The 24,405-nt window shown below is 37.9% G+C and overlaps 3 protein-coding genes and 1 long non-coding RNA gene across 5 annotated transcripts in view; 2 read left to right on the top strand and 2 right to left on the bottom strand.

The window, feature by feature from the left end:
- Nucleotides 1-24,405, bottom strand: part of LOC309485233 — a 176,122-nt gene that overhangs the window by 26,134 nt on the left and 125,583 nt on the right. The gene's annotated exons all lie outside the window — the stretch shown is intronic.
- The window catches only part of LOC309485214 (uncharacterized protein), a 75,059-nt gene continuing 54,579 nt past the window's right edge, over nt 3,926-24,405 (top strand). The window contains exon 1 of the transcript XR_014201084.1: nt 3,926-5,065. The gene's annotated coding sequence lies outside the window, so the exon portion shown is untranslated. The remainder of the gene's footprint in view (nt 5,066-24,405) is intronic.
- The window catches only part of LOC309485216 (uncharacterized protein), a 48,772-nt gene continuing 34,597 nt past the window's right edge, over nt 10,231-24,405 (top strand). The window contains exon 1 of one of the 2 annotated variants that reach the window (XM_082151991.1): nt 10,231-10,395. The gene's annotated coding sequence lies outside the window, so the exon portion shown is untranslated. The remainder of the gene's footprint in view (nt 10,396-24,405) is intronic. The other variant, XM_082151992.1, reaches the window with a different exon arrangement.
- Nucleotides 18,974-22,464, bottom strand: LOC309485143 (uncharacterized protein). Its single transcript, XM_082151796.1, has 2 exons — nt 20,506-22,464; nt 18,974-20,383 (listed from the first exon to the last, which is right to left on the bottom strand). Exon 1 carries the CDS (start codon nt 22,242-22,244, stop codon nt 21,468-21,470), a length of 777 nt encoding a protein of 258 aa, XP_082007922.1. The 5' UTR covers nt 22,245-22,464; the 3' UTR covers nt 18,974-20,383; nt 20,506-21,467.

Genomic DNA, 24,405 nt, shown 5'->3' with positions numbered 1-24,405 from the left:
TGAAGAAAAGAATAGCTAGTGGAGATTGTAAAGTTGTCGACAATACGTCATCAAAAGTCAAGTCCAGTGTGTGGGAGAAATTTGGAGTTATCTGAAGAAAATATTGTGAAAGGCTTTGCTGCATGCATTTTCGTGTTGGATAGCCGCACATGTGGAACTTCATCGCCGAGGAAGCACGGAGAAACTGTGGTAACAAACCAAGCAGTTCAATCGAACAGTATTTTTCAAATGTAACACTGTTAAGTATGTGTGGTGTGCAGGGCGTGTTTGAACCCAGAATTGTCAGGCTAGACGAAATTGCGTGGCAGATATAGTGTTGTAGCCGCGTCTGTTAGGCTACTCAGTTTTGTGGTAACGTTAGCCATCATGTACCGGCCTTTTGACAGCTTCGGCTGAAGTTGTCCTTGTGTTAATTGTCGTTATAACTTCTGTATGAACTGGCAATAAACATTTTTGTAATTGTGTCTATAATGTGATTGGCTAAACTGATTTTATTTCGGGTGCGGGTCGGGTGTCGGTTCTATTTTAAGCGGGTCGGGTCGGGTGCGGATTTTAATTAGTGCTGTTGACGGATAACGGGTCGGATGCGGTTTGAAGCACTGCGGGTACGGGCGGGTGCGGGTTTACAAAATCGGACCCGTGCAGGACTCTGCGCTGCTGAGACATTACAAGTCACATCGATGTCACGTGTCTTTACGGCATTTTTTCGGGTTGTGTGTGAACGCACTCTCTGATTCCGGAAAATCACTGGCAGTGTGAATGAACCAAAATCAAACGACGAACCCGGGTCAAATCCCAGCATCAATCCCGGGTCGTGTTTGCGTTCACACAGAAGGCGTTCTGGCAATTTCCCGGGATCATCGCGCTGTGTGAAAGGGGCTATATAAAAACGCACATCAACCCGTGTTTAGCGTTCATACAAACCACAATACATTCAGATTCATCAGTCAGGATGGTTAGATACACGATGGGCTAATGTAGAAAAAAATAACTTAAGGTCACATTCTTGGATGAATATATTCTAGATTAAATATTTGTCTTTGACCAATATGATTACCAGATGAAACTGATGTTGTTATAGACTGAAAGTGAAGGAACAACGACTTTTTTTCTTTGAAGTTTTTTTTTTCTTTCACTTTGCTCCTGGTCTTTCATACAGTATGTGGTTCGCTTGTAAACATTTCTGTAAGGAGCGTGTTTACTTTGTACAGCCTCTCTTTTTAACTAGAGACTAGAGAATACATAAATAAATAAACTATAATGAAATGCACAAAAATTCCCGCGTGATGTTCTCGACTGTTTTAAGTATCAAAAACAGTTATGATGTTTATGATGTACAGTTATGATGCTTTACTTGACTTTCACATGTTAGATCAAAACATTTTTTTAAATAGTCAACTTTTTTAAAAGGGGTTTCTAGAGGTCATTTTCAGGGTGTTGATGTGATACACACAAAGTATATACACAACTGTTAAGTTTTTTTTCTAAGTTATTCGGCAGTTCCGATTAACAAGTGTATATTGATTCACATGGACAGAATTAAAAAAGGACTCTTATTTTGTTATTCTGTGGAGAGCGTGCCATTGCCTCCTTATATCAGCAGAGGAGCTGCAAAAGACCACCAGATTATCATGATCATACTCGCAGTGTTTGTCAGGGTTTAATGCTTGAACTGATTCTCTGTCGAGTGAAGCTGAAGGTTTGATCTCAGTGCTGGAGAACCGAATGGATTAAGATGAGGAGACAGACAGAAGTAATTAGCACTGCTGATCAGGGAATGGATTAACCCCTTAAACCCTTTTTTTTTCTGAGTGACATACAAAAACAGTAAAGACTCATATCTCAAAAACTACAGCAAGGAGAGCCAAAAGGTATTTATCGTTTGATAGAATTTTTTAAAGAAAATGAATTCATTACATTTGGTCATTCTCATGCTAAGAAAATGCTAATAGAATACAAAAAATATATATTAAAACAAATTATTATAATTTTACATAGGCCTATCTTTCTTATTTGACAATCAGTAACTCAGGAAGGGAATAAGGTAGGAGGAAGGTTTTTGGTGAAGTTCCCCTTTGGGCTGCATTTGGATAAAATTTTCTGGTGATACCATGCATATAAAGTAGTAGGCTTATCAAAAGTATTATTTTTAATACTAAATATAGTATTATATTAGTTTTACAATGCATATTTGTTAACTATGACAGGTTTAAAGGGTTAACCATGAATAACATGACATCCCTTTAGAGTTTAGATAAATCCATGCCCAGGTCACAATCGTCCCGCAGCGAATATATTACAAAACAATGATCCCATAGCCATTTCAAATGCATGTTTACAGTGAGAGTCTCCCTTATGGAAGTACCTCGCTCGAGGCACAACAGTTGTGTCTTGTATTGTTTGTAATGATGGAAAATATTAGACAAACTGCATGCATTCATTCTTTGACACATGGTTTAACGACTGCATGTGTTGCAATTTAAAAAAAACCTGTTTAACTTTGATGAGGGAGAGATTGACAGCTTCTTTATTGGTGGATAAGGTTTCCTCCATTGAGTTTTAATACCTTACAAAGAAGAAAAATCTCCCTGTTGTTTGTGCAATAGTAAAGGGAAACAACAACACAGCCTTGACTCTTTGAATGGCAGTCATGCATATTACTATTGCAATATCTGTTTTTCTTAATAGGCGGCTGCCACCACCTTTACTTATTTTAGCCAGTATGGTCTGGCACCAGAAGACAACACACCACCACAACTTCAATCAAAATATGCAGTTTTATTAACAGAGGGGACTACAAGGACAGGCTAAACACAACCTGGAAAGCCGTAGAACTACACAAAGCGCTACGTGAACTAACTCACTTCATTGGTGACAAACCCCAGAATCAATGACAGATAGTGCACTTCTCAACCTCATGCATGTGCAAAATGGTACCTATGGCTGTAACCCTAAACCTTCCCAGTTTCAGTTCCACCAACCCATACTATCACCCTCTCTTATTACGAAGCACAACTTTATATTTAATACATCAGTTTAGATTAAAAACAGAAACAAACTTAAAAAGCCACGTCTTGTTGTCAACAATGTAACCGGAACCGAGCCTTCGTCCATCATCTCTTGTGCTCCATTTAAACCTTTTTCCACCCCCAGTCTCTCAATACACAGCTCCCGCCCAGGAGTTTCTCATTTCTCAATCAGTCTCATTAGTTGCCAAGACATTATCCCAAAACACAACACACATTACACTAGTATAACATTGAAGAGTAGAGCAATTAAGTCCAAGTTATTAAAATCCTTGACATATTAAACCGAGTAATAATAACCAACGATTTTGATAGGTATAGTAGGCTATTCACTTGGAGGATTTGAAGTCTTGAAATGCCAGCTGTCTTCACCTTTATGTCTTGAAGGGGAGATCTGCAAGTCAGTGAGTGACAGCACCGACTACTGGCTAAAATACTGCGAAATTAAAGGGTTAGTTCACCCAAAAATGAAAATTCTGTCAGTAATTACTCTCCCTCATGTTGTTCCAACCGCGTAAGACCCTCGTTAATCTTCGGAACACAAATTAAGATATTTTTTAATGAAATCTGAGAGATGATCACTTCTCCATAGGCTGCTAGGTGGCCCAAACTTGCTGGCCCAGAAAAGTTTTTAAAGAGATTGTTAATATAGTCCAAGTGACTACAGTGGCTCAATCTTAAGTATATCAAGCGACGAGAATACTTTTTTTGCGCAAAAACAAAAAACAACTATTCATTTCCTTCTCTCTGGGCCTCGTAGTGTTTTTGCGCTTCGCGTTTGTGTTAAACGTCACCACGCATCACACACATGACTACCGTCGGCCAATAGTGAGCCTACGTGGTGACGTGTAACACAGACGCGCTGCGCAAAAACACTACGAGGCCCAGAGAGAAGGAAATGAATAGTGGAATAAAGTCGTTATTTTTGTTTGTTTTTGCGCAAAAAAAGTATTCTCGTCGCTTGATATACTTAAGATTGAGCCACTGTAGTCACTTGGACTATATTAACGATCTCTTTAATAACTTTTCTGGGCCAGCAAGTTTGGGCCACCTAGCAGCCTATGGAGAAGTGATCAGCTCTCAGATTTAATCAAAAATATCTTAATTTGTGTTCCGAAGATGAACGAAGGTCTTACACGGTTGGAACAACATGAGGGTGAGTAATTACTGACAGAATTTTCATTTTTGGGTGAACTAACCCTTTAACGGCTGTCTGTGTTCTGAGAGCAAAGAGTAGGCTAATTTTGTGAAAGTTTAGATCCTCCGCTGCCGTGCAAAGGCAAAAGACCGTAACTTCGTTTTTTGGTCGAAAATTAGTTATTTAAATTTTTGGCACATTCAAGACCTCCTTTGTCATGTGGATAAGTATCTTGAACCAATTCCGTTGTTTTTAACTTCCAAAAGCCCATGAGAAACCAAGGCAGAACAGAATGGTCTGAACCCCCTCCATCGACAAACGTGCGATATCGATCGCGAAGGATGCAGATGAATACAACAAAGAACTAAAGCCCCGCCTCACCCAGTTCGGGTACCGGACCTGGTTGAAACACTCATGCATCTACCTGGCAGAGTGCCAAAACTTCGCCGGCGCCTTCAGCACCGCCGAATTTTGTCATGTCAAATGTTTTAATAAATCCATCAGAATGCAACCAAAGCACAGGATAGCAATAAGTAGATGGATATAAGAAGTTATTTTAAATCATACAAACTAAGTGCCATGATCACTAGATTTTATACAGGTGTTACTATAATGATTTTGTTAATGGTGATCAGCAACCAAATATTGATAATGTGGAAGTTACTGCCTTTTGCCTTGGCATGACTTTTCACTTTTAGCTGACAATACAAAGGCAGAGTACAGTAACTTTAAAATAGTGGTCAAAAGTCAAGTTTGAGCTCAAGATTTTTTTATGTAGATAATTTTCATTACTAAAACATCTAATTGCCAGATTTCCAGTGTCCTGCCTATAATTAATTTGGCGGGACAACTAAAAATCTTTAAAGTCATTTTTCTCAGTTCCACACTCTAGCGAGTTAAGGTCTTTTGCCTTTGTAGGACAGTGTAGAGAGTCGGAGTGAAAGTCACACGCTGAAAACATATAGACCAGAGGTGAGCTATAACTCTTTCAACAGGAAAATAATATCCTTTATATTTACTGATCCATACACTATGTTCAAATCATGGCAGACTTGTTGTTTTTGGTTGATCTATTCCTAATGGACTTGATTTAATCCAAGCAAACTTTTGCTGATAAATTCTGACATTTCTATGAGGCGCCACGTAGGATTTAAATCAAACTTCGCTTATCAATACATACATAACACACGTGCATATACACCTATAAATTGCTCGCATATACATGTATACTATTGGATGTTCAAAATACATATATGAAATACACGTGCACACTAATATGAAATCCATACCAATACATATTATGTTAGTCATGAATGCATATACACTTGTGAATAACTTGCATATACATATAAACTTGACGCACGCATACACCTATAAATACTCGCATATACATATAAACTTCCATGCATATACACCTATAAACACTCGCATATACATATAAACTTCCATTCATATACACCTATAAACACTCGCACATACATATAAACTTCCATGCATAGGCTATACACCTATAAACACTCGCACATTCATATAAACTTCCATGCATATACACCTATAAACACTCGCACATACATATAAACTTCCATGCATATACACCTATAAACACTCGCACATACATATAAACTCGATGCGCGCATACACATCCATAAAACACTCGCGCATACATAACGTGGATGTGTGCTTTGTGTATACATGTATATGCGAGTGATTTCATATGTGTATGTGCGTGAACTTTTCAGTGCAAACGGAAGGCATCTCAGTGCAAACGGAAGGCATCTCAGTGTAACCGGAAGGCATTTCAGTGTAAAAGGAAGGCATTTCAGTGTAACCGGAAGGCATTTCAGTGTAAAAGTCATTTGTGTCATTTTGATAGTTTGTTTTCCAATTTGAAATGAAATAAGCATAAACGAGAAAACGGCCCCTTTATTCGTTTTTTCGTAAAAAAAAAAAATAACGAAAAAAACGAGATTTCGGCTTGATTTTTCGTTTTTTAGTTCACAGGCAAAAAACTAATAAATTACTTCAAAATTCGTTTTCCACATGTGGGCGGCCTGACACGCCCCCTTCCGCCGATTGGTCAAGCAAGTCTGAGCATGTGACTTCATCAGTTGTCGCTCGGGTCTGTTCTACAAAATAATAGTCCTCTACTATGGCTACAGATTCTTAAACTGTACAGGGCAGGTCCTATTGGGCTTTCTTCTGTGCAACTTTACGCGTTTCACAGAAATCTTTACATCAGAGATATTAATTATTAGTCTGCCACCAGCCTGTTTTATTTAGCTCTGCGGAGTTAAATCTGTGTGGTGAAGCTGCGCTTGACAGCGCCGAGCGGGAGAGGCTCACTGACCAACAGTCAGCAGTCAGAACTTTTCTTTTAGACGCTCCGTTTTGCCACGGGATGGTGATTGCAAATACTGTAATGCCAATCGGCTGAGGGTGGGTACCGATGATGGTGAATACAGTTTTACTGAAACTGTAATCATCTCCGCGACCCGCGAGAATGAGACAGATGATTGACAGGACGATAGCGAAGGCAATTAAAGGTGCTAGATATAACTTCTGTTAACAAATAAATCAATAAAAAAGTGTTTAATATAAGTGACTTTGTCTTTGTTTTATTGTTTTTGTTGTTTTTAATCAAATAATTGTGAACCACAAACTGAGCCTTCGTTTTAAAGGGCAATTTCCAAATATATTTATTTGTTATAATATGGGTATTTTATAATACTGCATAAATAAAAACAAACACACGTAATATGTATGCCTATAGGCTAAACACCACAGTTTTTCGTTTTTGTTTGTGTGAACTTTTATCCCCAACCATATTTCTTCATGGGCTCCACTCCAGGGGTCACATCAGCACCCCTACTTCCCATGGTACTAACTGTAATTAACAGTATGCTGACCCAGTTTATATGTAAAATCTTTGGTATGTGATCTATATGTAATATCTAAAAACACTTTACAGTGTGATGGAAATAAACTTTTCTTAAAGCATGTTGTATATCACCACAGAATTATTGGCACCCTTCTATCTGTGTTGTATACTGCAATTGTCCTGCAAAATGATGAGGTTTTTTGTAAGAAAAACATTGCGAGCAAATGTCGAATTCTTGTTTGAAATATAAATCAACAACGTAAGAGGCTTTAGGCTTTTTTTTTTTTTTTACGAAAAAAACGAATAAAGGGGCCGTTTTCTCGTTTATGCTTATTTCATTTCAAATTGGAAAACAAACTATCAAAAAGGCAGGTTAATTCCGTGTACGCACAAATGCCTTCCTTTTACACTGAAAAGTTCACGCACATCCACATATGAAATCACTCGCATATACATATATACACAAAGCATGCATCCACGTTTTATTTTGTATGTATGCACGAGTGTTTTATGGATGTGTATGCGCGCATCGAGTTTATATGTAAGTGCGAGTGTTTATAGGTGCATGGAAGTTTATATGTATGTGCGAGTGTTTATAGGTGTATATGCATGGAAGTTTATATGTATGTGCGAGTGTTTTATGGATGTGTATGCGCGCATCGAGTTTATATGTAAGTGCGAGTGTTTATAGGTGTATATGCATGGAAGTTTATATGTATGTGCGAGTGTTTATAGGTGTATATGCATGGAAGTTTATATGTATATGCGAGTATTTATAGGTGTATGCGTGCGTCAAGTTTATATGTACATGCAAGTTATTCACAAGTGTATATGCATTCATTACTAACACATAATATGTATTGGTATGGATTTCATATTAGTGTGCACGTGTATTTCATATATGTATTTTGAACATCCAATAGTATACATGTATATGCGAGTAATTTATAGGTGTATATGCAATAATGCACGTGTGTTATGTATGTATTGATAAGCGAAGTTTGATTTAAATCCTACGTGGCGCCTCATACATTTCTGCAAAATTTTCAGTAAATCGTCTTAATCTACTATTTAATCTCTAGCACTTTCTTATTAGTCCTTGTTGGTTAGGTTTCACTTCTGATGCAAATTTTTGTCTTTAGAATGAAAACCATGAATGCTGTAAATGCAGTGCAACTGTTCATTTGTTTCCTTTATTACAGCTAGTTAATGCAGTGAATGATGTATGACGTGACTCAGTGAATTTTAAAATGAGGAGCCTAACAAATGTACACAAGTTTGTCAAAAAGATATCTAATTTTCATCTTTGTGATTAAGTGGTTTCGGATAAAAGCGTCTGCTAAATGATTAAATGTAATGCAAGTGAATACAGATGATTTATGATTTACAGCAGTACCTTGTGGTTCAATTCATTATTCATTCATTATACAGCAATTTGCTTAGTCTGCACACAGTGACTTTTAGTCCAGGATAGTTACGGTGATCAACACACAGGACAAGTTCTCCTTTATAGCTAGTTGGAGCACAATTGCAGGTTCACTCAAAGAGTATAGAAGCCCAAGAGGCGAAACTCTGTTGTGTTATGGGTAACAGTCTGTAGATGGCGCTGCGGAGGCGCGTCCGCCATTATGGACTGAAAGCTGCTGAAATCGTCAGCGCCAGTTTGCACGCCACACAACCAAACTAAGATGAGCAAGATGTTTCCGAAAGATGTTCAGAGTTCTTTTTTATTCATGTGTATGTGTGCATTTGCTAGATTACACATCTTTTTTGACTAATGCTTCCATTCTATGTCAATGCCTCTTCTCTCACAAAAAGAAAAAAATAGGTAAATAACTTCTCATACACAAATGCACACACAATAGATGGTGGTGTCTGATTAATTACTGAGATCTTATGGCTTCCATTTTAGTACTGTTTATAGTTCATGTGTGCACTTGCTAGATTGCACATCTTTTTTGTACCTTTCCGCCTGTAACATTCACAGATTGTTTTTATTCTTGCCATTGAAACGTTCACTGTGTGCACTTTCACTGAAGATGTTGAAAAAACAAGTTGTTAATATTTTTGTGATATTCTATGTAAAAGATTAACTGTCTTTAGAAATGTTCATTTATAATTTTATTTATTTATTTATTTATTTATTTATTTATTTATTTATTTATTTATTTTTCCAAATCATATGTATGGTGATGTTAACTAATTTTAAAATCAACATTTGAATAAATATCTTATTACTGTGTGTCTGCCTATATATTATTTCATGAATTTCTGTTATTCATATAACAAGGAAAATGCATAATAGAACATAAATATTGATAGATTAAAGGTTTGCAGTAATTTTATAATTGTATCTTTGCAAACCGTAAGTGGTAGGCTAATGAAGCCGATTTGGTGGGGGACATACCCTTACGAAAAAGTACTATAGGAATCTTATAGTATTTTGGGACAAAATATTATAGTAATCTTATAGGAATACTATAGTAATTTGGGACATACTATGGAAGTACGATAAGACTACTATAGAAATACTATAGCAGCTTTAAAATATTATAGAGGTATTACAGAACATCACAGAAGTATGTTATGTTCTGTAATACCTCTATAATATCCTAGAGCCGCTATAGTATTTCTATAGTAGTCTTATAGTACTTCTATAGTAATATTTTGTCCCAAAATACTATTTTCCTAAGGGTAATTAGGCCATGCATAACCAACACATAGACGTAACATTTTCTGTCATTTAACATCGGTCATCCTCACTAATGTATTTTAAATTGTTTTCATATTTAGATATGACGGCCAGAAAAAAATAAGTTATGTTAAGTTTTTGTTATGTTATGTTTGTTGGTTCAGTGCCATTGACTCCCATTATTTTTCGGCGTTTTCCTTCAGTTTTCAGTCCATAATTTATTGTGCAAATGTCATGTGGTTAGTTAGTTGCACACACACACACACACACACACACAATCCTCAAATCCCTTGATGACAACACTTTTGCCGAATTTAACATTTATAATAAACAAGCACATCCATAATGTACATCCTCTCTCGATAAAATCTTGTTTTCCAACTCCATGGAAAGTTTTTGAACAGTCCAAATCACGAACAGAGGCGGGGGAGTTGGGAGAGTCCATTTCCAAAGGGTGGCCTTTTTTACAGTCATGAAAGGGAGATTTGCATGTCAGTGACTGACAGCACCGACTACTGGCTAAAATACTGCGAAATGAACGACTGTCTGTGTTCTGAGAGCAAAGAGTCATTTAAGTTTAGATCCTGCGTTTAATACACTTGAGTGAGCTGCAGAGAGTCGGAGTGAATGAAGTCATACGCTGAACACACACAGACCAGAGGTGAGCAATAACTCTCTCTCAACAGGAAAATAATCTCCTTTATATTTACTGATCCATACACTATGTTCAAATCATGGCAGACTTGTTGTTTTTGATTGATCTATTCCTAATGGACTTGATTCAATCCAAGCAAACTTTTGCTGATACATTCTGGCATTTCTGCTCAACTTTCAGTAAATCGTCTTAATCTAGGCTACTATTTAATCTCTAGCACTTTCTTATTAGTCCTTGTTGGTTAGGTTTCACTTCTGATGCAAATTTTTGTCTTTAGAATGAAAACCATGAATGCTGTAAATGCAGTGCAACTGTTCATTCGTTTCCTTGAAAGAGACTTTATGTTACAGCTTTTTTTTTTTCTTTTTTTTTTTTTATTGCTCAAGAATAAAATCACATTATCAATGAATTACATACACATACATAAAAACAAGACATAAAAAAAATAATAATAAAAAAATAATAATATTGTATAAATCGTAGGGATTTTTAATTATTTATATAACGAAGAGAACGAAGAAGTGAGCTTAATTCAGAGTCAAAATAAGGATAAGACAGAATGTTATTTGCAAATTTTTGTTTATAAATGAAGAATTTTCCATATAGAATAAAGAAATTAACAACATACTCTAGGCGTCATTATAATAAAAAAGAATGTCTTTTAAACTGAAAGAAAGAGTCACACGGCAGATAGGCCTATGTAAGAACCTAGGTCAGACCAACATTTTTTGGATATCGGGCAATCATAAAACAAATGTTCAAATGTCTCTTCTGCTTGTTTACAAAAGGCACATGAGCTGTCAATATCCAAATATTTAGAAATATTAGAGTTGACAGGATATATTTTATGTAAAATTTTAAAATTTATTTCCTTAGCCTTATTGGTCAAACAGTATTTACCAGGTAAAAGCCAGGCCCTTTTCCAATTTATATCTTCTACCAAAGGTCTCCAATAGAATTTTCCTCTTGGAGATTTTTTTTTTCATAAATTGAAAGATATGTCTATTTGAACATTTCTTGTCCAAAAGATCAATTCCATCTAAGAGTAAAGTAGACTGTTTTGTGACTGCTCTTCTTGGATTATATATGGAGTGGCTTTTAACCAGATGAATTAACCCAGGTGAGATTGCTTTAACCACTGTATTAAACTCTTTTGGATGAATCGATGAATCATTTTATGAATCATAAAATTCTCATAAGTAAAAAGGTTACCCGAATCATCAAATAAGGAGAGAATACAGTTAATATAATTTTGGAACCACCTGGGGAAAAATAAAGATTTATTTCTGACAGTGATATCACTGTTATTCCATAATAATGTTTTGTGTGGTGAGAAACTGTGAACGTAACACAGCTTCCAAGCAAGGAGACATTGTTGATGAAATTTGGACAAGGCGATAGGTAGCTTAGACGGTAAATAATTACATTTTAGAATAAAGGAGAGACTACCGATTTGATTAAATATTTGGTTGGGGATAAAATACCAAATGGAATTTGGATTGGCAAGACATCTTTTAAGCCAATTTATCTGAAAGATATTTATCATATCAGCAAATTCTAACAACTCAATGCCGCCGTCTGCTCTATCGTTAGAGAGCACTTCTTGTTTTATAGATTATGAGGTTTCTTTTTCCAAATGAAATCTAAAAAAAATTGTATTAACTTCTTTGGCAATTTTTTTCTCCACAAATAAAGATAAAGATGGATATACAAAAAGAGAAAGACCTTCTGCCTTTGACAGGAGGACTCTGCCATATAATGACAGGTCCCGCTGTAGCCAGATATTAATAATATTTTTAGATTTAATGATCCTAGATGAAAAGTTTAAATGTTGTCTTGACAAAAGATTTTTAGTAATATAAATTCCTAGATATTTTATTGTGGACTTAATAGGTATATTTTCAATCGAATCATAATTCAGATCATGGAGAGGCATGATCTCACATTTTGAGATATTTAATTTTAAACCAGAAGCACAAGAAAATTGGTTAATTAAATCTAAAGCCTTTGACACATATTTTCCATCTTTCAAGAACAGCGTGGTGTCGTCTGCCAACTGTGAAATTTTAATTTCCCTCCCAAAAAAAGATATTCCTTTCAATTCTTGATTTTGAACAATGCTCACAGATAGCAACTCAGTAACTAATAAAAATAAAAAAGGAGAAATAGGGCAACCCTGTCTAACACCACGATGTACATCAAATCTCTGAGAAGTGTCAAAATTAATAATAACAGAACTGTTAACACCTTTATAAAACATAGAAATAGTGGAAATAAAAGAATCCCCAAAACCAAACAACTTAAGTGCTTTTAGAAGAAAATGGTGTTCAATTGTGTCAAAGGCTTTATAAAAATCAAGAAAAAGAATAAGACCTTGAGATTGCATGGGATCTGCATAATCCAACAAATCCAGGACCAATCTTATTGTTGGAAATATGACGGCCTTTTAAAAAGCCAGATTGTGTTTCAGAAATAATAGAGCTAAGATTCAATTTAAATCTTTTGGCAAAAACCAAAGCCAGAATTTTATAATCTACAGTAAGAAGCGTAATAGGGCGCCAGTTGTAAACATTTTATCTGAAATGTTTACATTTTAGCAAGCAAGTAAACATTTTATCTGAAGCCGGGCTAAATGGATAAGCACTGTTACCTCATTTCCCCATAAATCGGACCCTTAGTCACTCCTGTATAAACAAGAAATAGTATAGATTGTCATAGTAGGAAAACCATTATCAATTTAACACCCCTGGTTGATTTGAATAAAAATAGAAAGAGTATCTTTGTTGGGTTTAGGTATGAGGGAAATAATCCCTTGTTTCATGGTTACGGTCATCTCTCTCTGCGTGATGCATTCTTTGTACACATTGAGTAAAGGGCATTTAATAATATCCCAAAAATGAATTTACAATTCTACAAATGCCCGGAGACTTTCCTTTTTTCATCGAATTAAGTGCTTTCCACACTTCCTCACAATTTATATCCAATTCATAATATGATTTATCATAGTCATTAATGGCTGGGATAAAGCTCTGTATTTTTTTCAATCAATTTATCACAACTATTAATATTGAAAATAGAAGAATAAAGGTCACTATAAAATTTTTAAACAAATTTAGAAATTTGAATAGGATCTTTACAAATTGCTCCTTCAATATTAAGGGTAGTAAGGGCTTTTTTCTTTCCATTTCTTTTCTCAAGTGCAAAGAAATAGCTAGAATTTTTTTTTCACCTTCTTCTAACCACTTGGCTCTAGATCTTATAAAAGCCTCCTTAGCTAATTCTAAATAAAGTTTATTCATTTGCAAATTGATACTATTCAGCTCCAGTTTTTCTTCTTCAGAGATGGTCTTTTTCAATAATAACTCGTTTAACCTGCAAATCAGATTAGATTCTAACTGATTTCTATTGGCTTTCAATGCTTTGCTTCTAGTTATAGCAATTAGTCTAATCTTGTATTTGAAATATTCCCATTTTTCTTTGTAATTATTATGTACATCAGTAAATAATTATTTTACCAGATTAGCAATACATTTATTGAATTTGCCATCCTTTAATAAGCTATTATTAAACTTCCAGTAGCCTCGCAATTTGGAATTAGGCTGCAGACCACAAAGGTTTAAATACATTTGCTTATGGTCTGATAAGGGAGCAAAGGCATGAGAGATATCTTTAACAAGATGAAGAATTGAAGAAGAAATTAAAAAAAAATCTATTCTAGAGCGAAAAGATACATTTTTGTTAGACCAAGTATAATCCTGTGAATCTGGGTTATAAAACCGCCATGCATCAGTCAAAGAGAAATCAGGACATATAGAAAGAATTAAGTCATTTCTTAGAGCAATTTTGCTAGGCCTGGGGGGATATCTATCTAAAGCATTGTAAGAGCAATTTTCAGAGATTAATAAAAACAGCATCAAAGGTGTAAGAAACTTTCAAGAGGCAAAATTGTTATAAAGAGAAAAGGTTTATTCTTTGAGGATTCTTTCCACAGACCGCAGCCACCCAGCCTTGAAACAGAATGCCTGGTGACCCAATAAAACATAGACATTTTATACAGTTTTCTCTGTCATCATGACCCCTCCTTCCAAGTTTCTGTAGTTTTCCTTAAATATATGGGATATCTTCAACTGGTTTTCTACCCCCCTTGGCTGGTCAAACTGTTCTTTGTCTCTGAGATACCAAAAGGCTTTCGTTTACGACCTAAATTACCTCCTGCATTCTCCTGCCTGGATCCCTTCTCGTGCCCTAGGTGTCTATCTTCCTGGCCCATCTGCTTTTATTACGTTTGTTGTGCTTGTCCCCCCCTTCAGCTGCTAGAAAACCCTCACAGAAACAGATGATTAAATGAAATTAACAGTTTGGAAACAAATGAATATAAGTAATACTGAATTTTTCCGTAACAGTTTTCCTCCTCTTTATCATTCTCTGATAAACTATGCATAAAATTCACCCTTGTTTTTCTAATTTTAATCAAACCCATTACACTATTAAATCATAATAATAGGATTAATTCAAGTATTTACATCACAGTTATACCCTTCATGTCTGATTTTCATATATCTGATCACTCTACTTGAACCTTGAAAGGAATAAGAAAAATAAAATAAAAATAAAAACTTTGGAGCAAGCAAGTAAACATTTTATCTGAAGCCGGGCTAAATGGATAAGCACTGTTACCTCATTTCCCCATAAATCGGACCCTCAGTCACTCCAGTATAAACAAGAAATAGTATAGATTGTCATAGTAGGAAAACCATTATCAATTTAACACCCCTGGTTGATTTGAATAAAAATGTTTACCAATAAAATTCAAAGATTAAAAGTAGAATAAAAATCTCTCATTTCAAACCCTGCATCCTTCTAACCAATGTAGTTGTTCAAAATTAACTCTAATACTTCCATTATGGACTGTCTTTCATAGCTTATTACACATCAGTTAATAGATTTTCTACATTTGCACTAAACAAATCAATACCTAGTTTGATTCAATCAAATACAATCATCAAAATCATCACGAAACATATTCTTCTGCTAAACTTAAACCATCAGTTGGTCCACATCTTTCTCCAGATGTGTTGATCATCTGTTGATTTAAAAATCGAGCTTTCCCCTGTTGTTTGATTTCATGGAAACAGACACCAGTGATTTTGCCAAGAGATCCCTTATTTATTTGGTTTATAAAACATAGGAGGAAGAGACAATGGACCAAGCGAAGGTCTAATTCAGCTTCTCAGTCATCTTCTCTACATTTCCATCTCTTCCTGATTTTCGGCAAACAGGGCTTGGTTTTTATACCACTGACCAAGGAAAAAAACTACATCACTATAGGAACACATACATTCAGCAGAAGAACATATGGTTTCCATTAACGTTGGAATGTATTCCCCTTATGCTATGCATGGTGAAAAACTGCATATACATTTCAGTCCAGCAGCACACACTCAAGTCCAAAGTCTCCCAAAGTCTCTCCCACATATTCACAAAATACAATGAGTACAAATAATTATGAATGTATATAAAGATTATAAAAGAGATACATAATACTACTGATTATGAATATTAATAAAAAGTAATAATAATACTAAAAACAATATTAAATGATGAAATTTGAGTCTTCAATCTCGTTGCCCCATGGATGTTCCATCTTCAGGGTTAGGCACTGTTTCTTCACTTTGCTCATGTTAGCCAGACAATATGTATACGTTTGGGACAGAATCAGTTCTGTTTGATGCAATCCGTTCTGACATCCTGAAAAATAAAAATGTTAAGTTATGCGCTGCGCAAGGTGTGGCATCTTTCTGCCACAATAATGACCCAGGCCCGGATTACTAGTCAAGTGTGTCTTTGCTCATGCCATGTGCGCAAAAGTCTGCATCTTCTGTAAAGAAAAACAAATGTTGAGGTTATTGTCACATAGTTTTCTTTTGTCTGTTGTGCTGCTGCATCTGCCCTGGCGTTTCCTGTCGAAACAATTCTTGTTGTTAGCACACTTAAAAATACAAACAATGCACACAGCAATTTTGTTAGGGGGAAGAATGACTTCTTGCAGGGCTTTTACCCAATTAAACCCATTGTCCTTCCAACATTTATCTTCCCACCTGTGCGATCAGTGGCGGATTTAGCAATTCGGGGGCCCAAGGCGAAGGTAGGTAGGCTATGGGCCCCTCCCCCATCCAATCTTTAAAAGAGAACAAAAGAAATATGTACCGACTGAATGGTGGATAGGCAGGTAAAGCTAATATATGGGGAAGTAAAAGTTAGAGAGGAGAAAAAAACGTTTCCTTTAAACCCTGCATACACTTCTTTACTCCTAAACAGAAACATGTTACAATGTTTACATGGTACAATTTCTGGTGAGCTATGTTTTTTTAGTTTTTTTGTTTGTTTTTTTGCTTGACAAATTTCACCATTTCAATTCAATTCTTGTGATTTGATTCAATATTGACTCATTTGGGTAAATATTAGGTAATGTTTCACAAGATAGGCGTTACTTTTTCTCAAGAAAAAAAAAAAAGCCCTATTGGCTGGTATAATTTAAGGTTAAAATAAGTAATATAGTACACATATTTAGCCAAATACTCTCTATAGCTTTTTTTCTAGCCAATTAAATGGCTTTCCTGAGGTAAATGTTATGTGACGATTGTTCTCCAGCTGTTTTACCTCTTTCCGCGGTTGAAAAACACTTATTAATCAATATTATGAATGAGGAATATACATTTCGGTAAGTTATACTGTATCTTTCAACATTGTTATTTCGTGTTTATTTACTATTAGCAAGAGATGATCAGTTCACGTGCCGCTATAGGAATCTGTCATGTCACATTAAAACGGCAAAACGGTATTTATTGTTTGAATTTCGTAATAGAATTGACAGAATCTGAGAGCTGAGATTTTTTTAAATATCATGATTCATAAGTAAACTTCTCAGTTTTGTCTGTCGATCTCCGTGTCCGTGGGTAACTTCGAAACTTAAAATTTTCGCGTTTAGACTCGTCTTGCTCGGTTTGTGTATTTCCCAGTCCTCCTGTTACTGCGTGTTGTTTAACTTTCGCGCCGCGCACCTTTACAGACTTTTTTGCTTTCCTCCCACTTCTTCCTTTTTTCAGCACCGCTTAGGTAGCTAGCTTCGCTTCATTTTTACTCTGTCTACTACTCTGTACACTCTGTCTGTCACTCTGTACACTCTGTCTGTCAATCACTTATTTTTCTCCGTCAGTTTTTTGGCACAGCAGATCACTTTCGCAGATGCGCAGTAAGTGAGATAATGGAATAGTCCAATGTAGTGAGGCGGGGGGCCCCCTCCTGTCTGCAACACTAATGATTTGATGCCATTTTTCGTAAATGGAGTTTTAGGAATATATAAATTAAAAATAAATTTAAAAAAAGCATAAGTTAATAGGGCATTTTGGGGGCCCCTAGGTAGCTCGGGGCCCAAGGCAATTGCCGACCTTTGCCTAATGGTAAAGTCCGCCCCTGTGTGCGATGGCTTTCAGCAAATGTGAACCCCTTAGTAAACCATATTTGGCAACTGTTATCATCCTCCTCTTGATGCACGAGATCTCATCTTGTGCATCAATTTAACATAATAAGATTCTCTTACATTTATCAGACGCTTTTATCCAAAGCGACTTACATTTCAAGATACACATTTACATTCTTATCAGTTCTTGCTTTCCCTCGGAAATCAAACCCATGACCTTGGCGTTACAGGTGTCAAACTCTAATGTTTGAGCTACAGGAAAACTGCAATATTTGTTAATATTTATTTGGTAACATTTGTTTGGATAAAGTTTGCTAACCCAAACATTGTCCTTCAGCCAAATTTCCTTTAGACATCTTTCTTTGCCTCTTAAACAAAAATATTACTTAAAGCCACAATTTCATCTTCTTATCAAATTGTTTTAAGGCAACGGCCCCGAGTCTCACAGCATATCCTGCTTTTCAGGCCTGTTGTTGGTCTCGCAATTCAGTCATCTACAAACATTCTCCAGGTCATCAATTGGTCAGGTCAGGTTGTGGTGTGCACACTTCGTCAACGTCAGTCGAATAACAATCTCCCCCTTTTTACAATACATAACTGTTAAGGGCTCTCTGGATAATCTGATATTTACTTAGCCTACGTGTTTGTTGCTGTCAAATCTATAACATTTTCTCAACACATGACTAACGGCTATCTACGACTTCACAATTCTAATTTACACATCAATACTTAAACCTGTCCATAAAGTAATTCAAATTTACTGCACATCATAAATGACCAAAATAACAATTAACAGACAGAGCTTGATGATCAATCAACTTAAAGCTCGTCCTATGTTCTGTGTTGCCTTCTCATCAGATTGACTCACAATCCTCAGCTTACTTTCAAATTTGTAATTTGCCTTAACCAATCTATAATGCTAAAACACTCTTTCCAGAGGTTAATGACAAATTTATACACACTATTCAGACAGTATAGTTGTCCTTAACTAACACATACTGTACAAAATATGAATTAACACTCACACTCATCCCTGACTATGAACCGCTCATATTTCTTATTTATATCTTTTCTCTAAAAAGATTTAAATTTTAAATGACTGTAACGTAAATGCCTCTGGGTTAATGTGAATTAGCTCAAGAATATAGGGAATTTTGGAAATATTAATATTTATGACTTATGGTCATAATTCACAAGTCGCATGTACATTTATTTTATCAATTATCGAGATTACCTTGTTCTGTACTGTCTGATCATTACAGTTAAGAAGGGGTATCCCTTTTAAACTCCACGAAAGTTTTATCTTCTGGCCGCGAATATCAAACTTTCTGAGTTTATGAATTAAAACTACTCAAGGTAGTCAATATCGAGCTTGTAGCTTAGATCTTGAAGTTTCATTGACTTTTATAAGGTGGGTTTTCAAACACAGAGACAATTAAAAGTATGAATGGGTTTATTAATAAAATGGCACACACTAGAGATTATATAAACTACAAACATAAACGTACGTAAAAATGCAAACAAACCAATAAACATTTAACCGAACACAGAAACATGAAATGAAAGAAAGAAAGATATAGAGGGAAGATAGAGGGTAACTTAGTCCACAGACCTAAGACCTAGACACCTGGAACAGCTTTTATAGGAATCAATATACTTGCGGGTGCTCTTTTTGGTCAGGCTGAAGCTGATGCAAGAAGCGAGGATGGTGTCCTGTTTCTGCTGCGTCTTCCGGTGTCGCGGGAAGCTTGAAAGGCTCACTGAATGTGATGTTACCGAGAAAGTTCAGATTCGTCTCCCGGGATGGGAGAGGCTGGAAATCTTAGTTGCAGAGACCGGCAGCTACGACTGGAACATGGGTTCGTTCGATGGAGAAGGCCAGGGCCTCCTTCGGATGTTCCTTGGAGAAACGCTGCGCCGGGGAGGAGGGTCCAGAGAAGTTGGATGAGTTGAGTTGGAAGAGATGAGAGAGCGAAGAGAAGAGAGAATCTTCCTTTTAACAGACATCTGTTTACGCCCTGTTTTGGGGACAGAGCGAATCAAAACTTCTGATCTGTAGCGGGAAGCAGTCTTCTTTGTGTGAAGAAAAACACGCCCCCTTTTACCATATGTCTTATGAGGGAAAGGATTCATACTTAGAAATATGATATTTCCTGGAATCAAATGCATATTATTGTACCTTGCAGTCAAGATTCGTCTCCGTGAGATGGAGAGGATTACAGAGATATAAATTATGACAGGTAAAGATTGGGGAAACATAACGTTACACTTATATGCATAATTACACACAAATAAAGTTTGATTAAACACACAATAAAGTTGTCAGTGTTTCCGTTATGGCAAGTGACGACACTTTGAGAAACATAGGAATACATATCAACATTCAGTGGCTTGTTATGTGGAAGAATATCTGTTTCCAAAGTTCCAGAGTGTGTGTGTGTGTGTACGTGTGTGTGTGTTCAGAGCGGGTTTTCTGTTGAGATCGGAATGTCAGTAATGTCTTTGAAGCTCACACTGTCGAGAGGGGGGAAGCGAGTCGTAAACGGGGGTTCAGTTACAGAGTTCGCCAAGTCTGTGGGACTTAGAAAGTGTTTTCACTTTTAATTAGTATATAAATATAAAAGTCAATTTTTTACCCATCGAGCCATAGTCGTTACATATCCCCCTTTTTGTTAGATAAAGACCTCGGAAGGACTTTATCGAACAACAAATTAGCGCAATGGTCGATGGCAAGCGGCTGATGACTGAGGACTCAGGTCAAATGAGGTTTAGGCGAGCCCCGGATCGGGACCCCCTTTTTGCGGTTCCATAGGAAACCACCAGACACGGCTTTGTGAGCTTTGCTGTGGCTGCTCACATTTGGTAGGGTCTGGTACAGGGTGAAAGCCAAGACGGGAGTCAGGGCGTGGTCGGTTGCTGTGGAGGTACACAGCGCAGCGTCAGCTGCGGTCCAGGTATGGACACAGGTGAGGTGTTCAGGCTGGGCGGTTGCCCATGCTTGGAGGGACTGTGTTGAGTGCGAGTCCTGCCTTGGTGTTCAGGACTCAGGGTTGCTCTCTCCGTGCGATGCCGGATGCCAGACCTGGTGAGTGTGGCTGCTTTCTCGCGAACCACTGCGGCCTGCATCCTGTTAGAGGCGATAGGGAGAGAGAGAGAAAGGGAGGAAAAATTTCAGCGATGGAGGTCCTTAGTTGGTTTAGGACAGTCTTTTTGGTTCGCTGAGGTTGGTATGCCACATGCTTTGATGTCCCATGCATGGCTTTTTGGCACATGTGGCGTCCTTGTTACGCCTGGCCCCCCCTTGTGCTTTGTGGCTTTACGAGCTGTGGCGCTGTGATGGCAACAGGTGCACAATGCGTATTGAAGTCTTGTGAACGCAACATGTGCGTGGTGGCAGACAGCTGTCTGAGGCACTGGTTGTCAGTGAGCTCGGATGGCCTGCGAGGGTGGTGGAGGGGTAAGTGGTGGCATAGGAAAAGTCTGTTCATCAGAGGCCCGCATGACTTTTTTTTGTACACAGCGGAGGTAGCGTTTGGCGGCTCTGAGGCGTGCAGTGTAGTTGGTAAAGTTCGTTTGTGCTGTGTAATCACTGCAATGGTTAGGGTGGGTGGGTGGGTTGTCTGTATGTGGCGCAGACATTGGTTTGGTTACTCAACTGCAGGTCAGTCAGGACCTTGAAGCAGTAGGTGTCAGTGTTCGTTTTCTGTGTCTGTGTCAGACGTGGCTGCACTGTCTTCATCTGTGATGTAAGAAGACTCTGCCTCACCAGTGTTCTGGAGAGAGTGGTTACAGGTTCGACGGTCTGGGCTTGGAGTTCTGGACGGCGGGTGATGCTGGTTCCAGAATCTTTCTGAGCGGTCGGTCCGACGCTTTGGACGGGCACCGTCACAGTCGTGCCGCCACCTGCTGGCCTGGAACGGTGTTGATTCTCTGTGGTAAGGTCTGTGTGCCGACAAAGATCGTCCAGGGCATTTTGAAGTCTTTCAACTTCCTGTTGTAGCGTTGTGTCCGTCTCGTCCTCTTCCTCGGTCAGGAAGATTAGCTGGTCTAGCCGACTCTGTGTGTGGGCTCGGTCCTTCCGGGCTTCTGTGGCCTGGAGCTGTAGTGCGGCTGTCTTTTGCTGCAGGTCGGCGTTGCTCCTTTCGCTGTCCCGGGCCCTGGCGACGAGTTTGAGTGCGAGGTTTCCGAAGATTTTGGACAGCTGCTCGTGGCTGTATGTCTGGGCTGGATCATGGGGCTCGAACTGGCTCAGGTCTGTGTCCCGTTGCTCTTGGCTCGAGCGATGTGGGTCCTGGGGCAGCACGGTCTTTGTTATGTCCCTCAGCCATGCCTCAAGGTCGTCCCAGCGGACTGCAGGACAGGGTGAGCTCGACATCTCGGCTTACTGTTGGCGAGAGAAGCACAGCACACACAAAAAGAGACAAAATGCAAGTTTGTTTTAGGGTCAAATGAGCTATACTCATACGGGCTATGCCGTTTATGAGAATTTCGGGGCTAACTGATGCCGACAGTTAGCTGAGCCAATTTCGTGGGTATGGATGAAACCCACAATAGAAATTTGGACAGGCGGTAGCCTGGGGGTCGTTTTAGCGACGCCCGCTTTGATCGTCACTCTATTATTCAGCTTTTCCTGGGGTCTCTCTTAGGTTCTGTGTCTTAAGTGAAATGAAAGAAACAAATCACAACAGAGTGGAGAAAGAGACAAGGTTGAAGGTAGGGAAGATCAGAGGGAAACACAACACAAGGAAGTGAATTGGTCTGCAATGAAATGTCACAAACAATAACACGGGGAGCGTTATTTAAGGAAAATGAATCAAATAAGATAAAATAAAATAAAATAAAGAGGCCTAAGCCTTATTAACACTGCGAGAGTTCCTGATCGGGCCAGGAGATGCGTGGGTTATCGGGACAGGACCTCGAAAGAAAGTGTGTCTTAGAGAGAGAAAGGTGAGTCCAAGCACTTAAAATACACCCGAAGGAATAGCTAGTATTCTGTGGTTCCTAATAAGTGGATGGGTTCTATCAAATTTTAGTTCACCTGGGGTGAATAGAGGTCATCCAGGTGGAAACCAGCGGGCGCGGTCAGACTCTCCGACGGTCCCAACACCAGACAGAGCGCAGTGTCAGTAACGCCGGACAGATGATCCCGCCCACCGGAAACCACCAGGGATGACTTTTGGATTACCACAGTGCACTGACTGGGTCCTGCCAATAGATACACAATAAGGGATTGAGAGGTTAGACTTAAAGTGAATTAAGGCTTTCTGTTTTCATCAAATTGAGTAAATATGTATGCAGGGGTCAGAGGCAAAGGCTTTACTAAAATAATGATACAATGCAAAGGAATTATGATAACCGATGGTTAATTATCGGAATAACCTACCCCCCCTTTGAAAAGGCTGGGGAAAGAGAAAAAAAATTATCAATGAAATAAAATTCAAATAAACAACACAGGCTTGGGACGCAGGCAGAGGGATAGGCCCTGCAGTGGGTTTGTGCCACAAGGGAAAGGGGCGTATTCCTTCTCCGTGGTCCACCTGGTTGTTAGTGAACACAATTTAAATTAAAATTCAAACTAGTTTAAATTAAAATTCAAATAAGCATGCAAGGAGAGGTCCAAAATAATAATAATAAGGAAGGAAAGAAAATTAGAATGATAACAGTGATGTATCAATACTAAAAATAATCAAAACTGAAATTCAGAATGACTTCCTATAATCCTTACAATAACACTGAGGTTATTAGTATGGATCATAAAAATAATCAAACGAAAAGGGGAGCAAGGAGACACTTCAATTGCAGACTGGGGGTTAAACAGATATTGATAAGTCGACCCAAGCTCGCCACACGGTGGCGTGCTTCTTCCTAGGCGGACCTATCAATGAACTGAGTGAATCGAATCTAAGTTTTTAATTCGAAAAGTTTTCCTTTTTTTTTCGAACTTAACTTAAAGTGTGACCGTCGAAAACAGAAAAAGGAATTGTCTAACTCCAAATAATATCAGCATAAGCTAAGCTTGAATGCAGTTAAGTATTTGAGAGAGAAAAATGAATGCAGAGAGAAAAAGAAATTGAAAGCAAGTATTATCTTAGAACGCCACGAGATGGCGTAGTTGCGCTCGCGCAGGCTGACGTCAGTGGGAGGCGACGCTCACGCAGGATGACGTCGGTTGGGGGCGCGTAATTTGAGAACTGCCCCAGACCTAGAGGCTGCCCTCTAGTGTCGGTCAGTGGCGTAATTCAGCAGATTTTTTTTTTTGGAATCACGTGGTGTTTTGCGCTTCTGTTGCATGCGGAAGACTGACGCGAGTTTCACAACATGTGACTAACAGGAATTACACATTATGCATTACACATTGAGACGGTTTTAGAATAAGAACAGGGATTATCATCTTTTCTTAATTCATAAAACTGGTCTCCAATTTACACATTATATATTATACACATGAGACGGTTTAAAGAAGGAGAACAGGGATTATCATCCGTTTTCTTAATTCATAAAACTGGCCTCCAATTACATATTATACATATAAAACG

This window comes from Leuciscus leuciscus (genome assembly GCF_965113295.1).
Source record: "Leuciscus leuciscus genome assembly, chromosome: 21".
Taxonomy (NCBI): Eukaryota; Metazoa; Chordata; class Actinopteri; order Cypriniformes; family Leuciscidae; genus Leuciscus; species Leuciscus leuciscus.
This window is presented reverse-complemented; position numbering and strand designations above follow the sequence as displayed.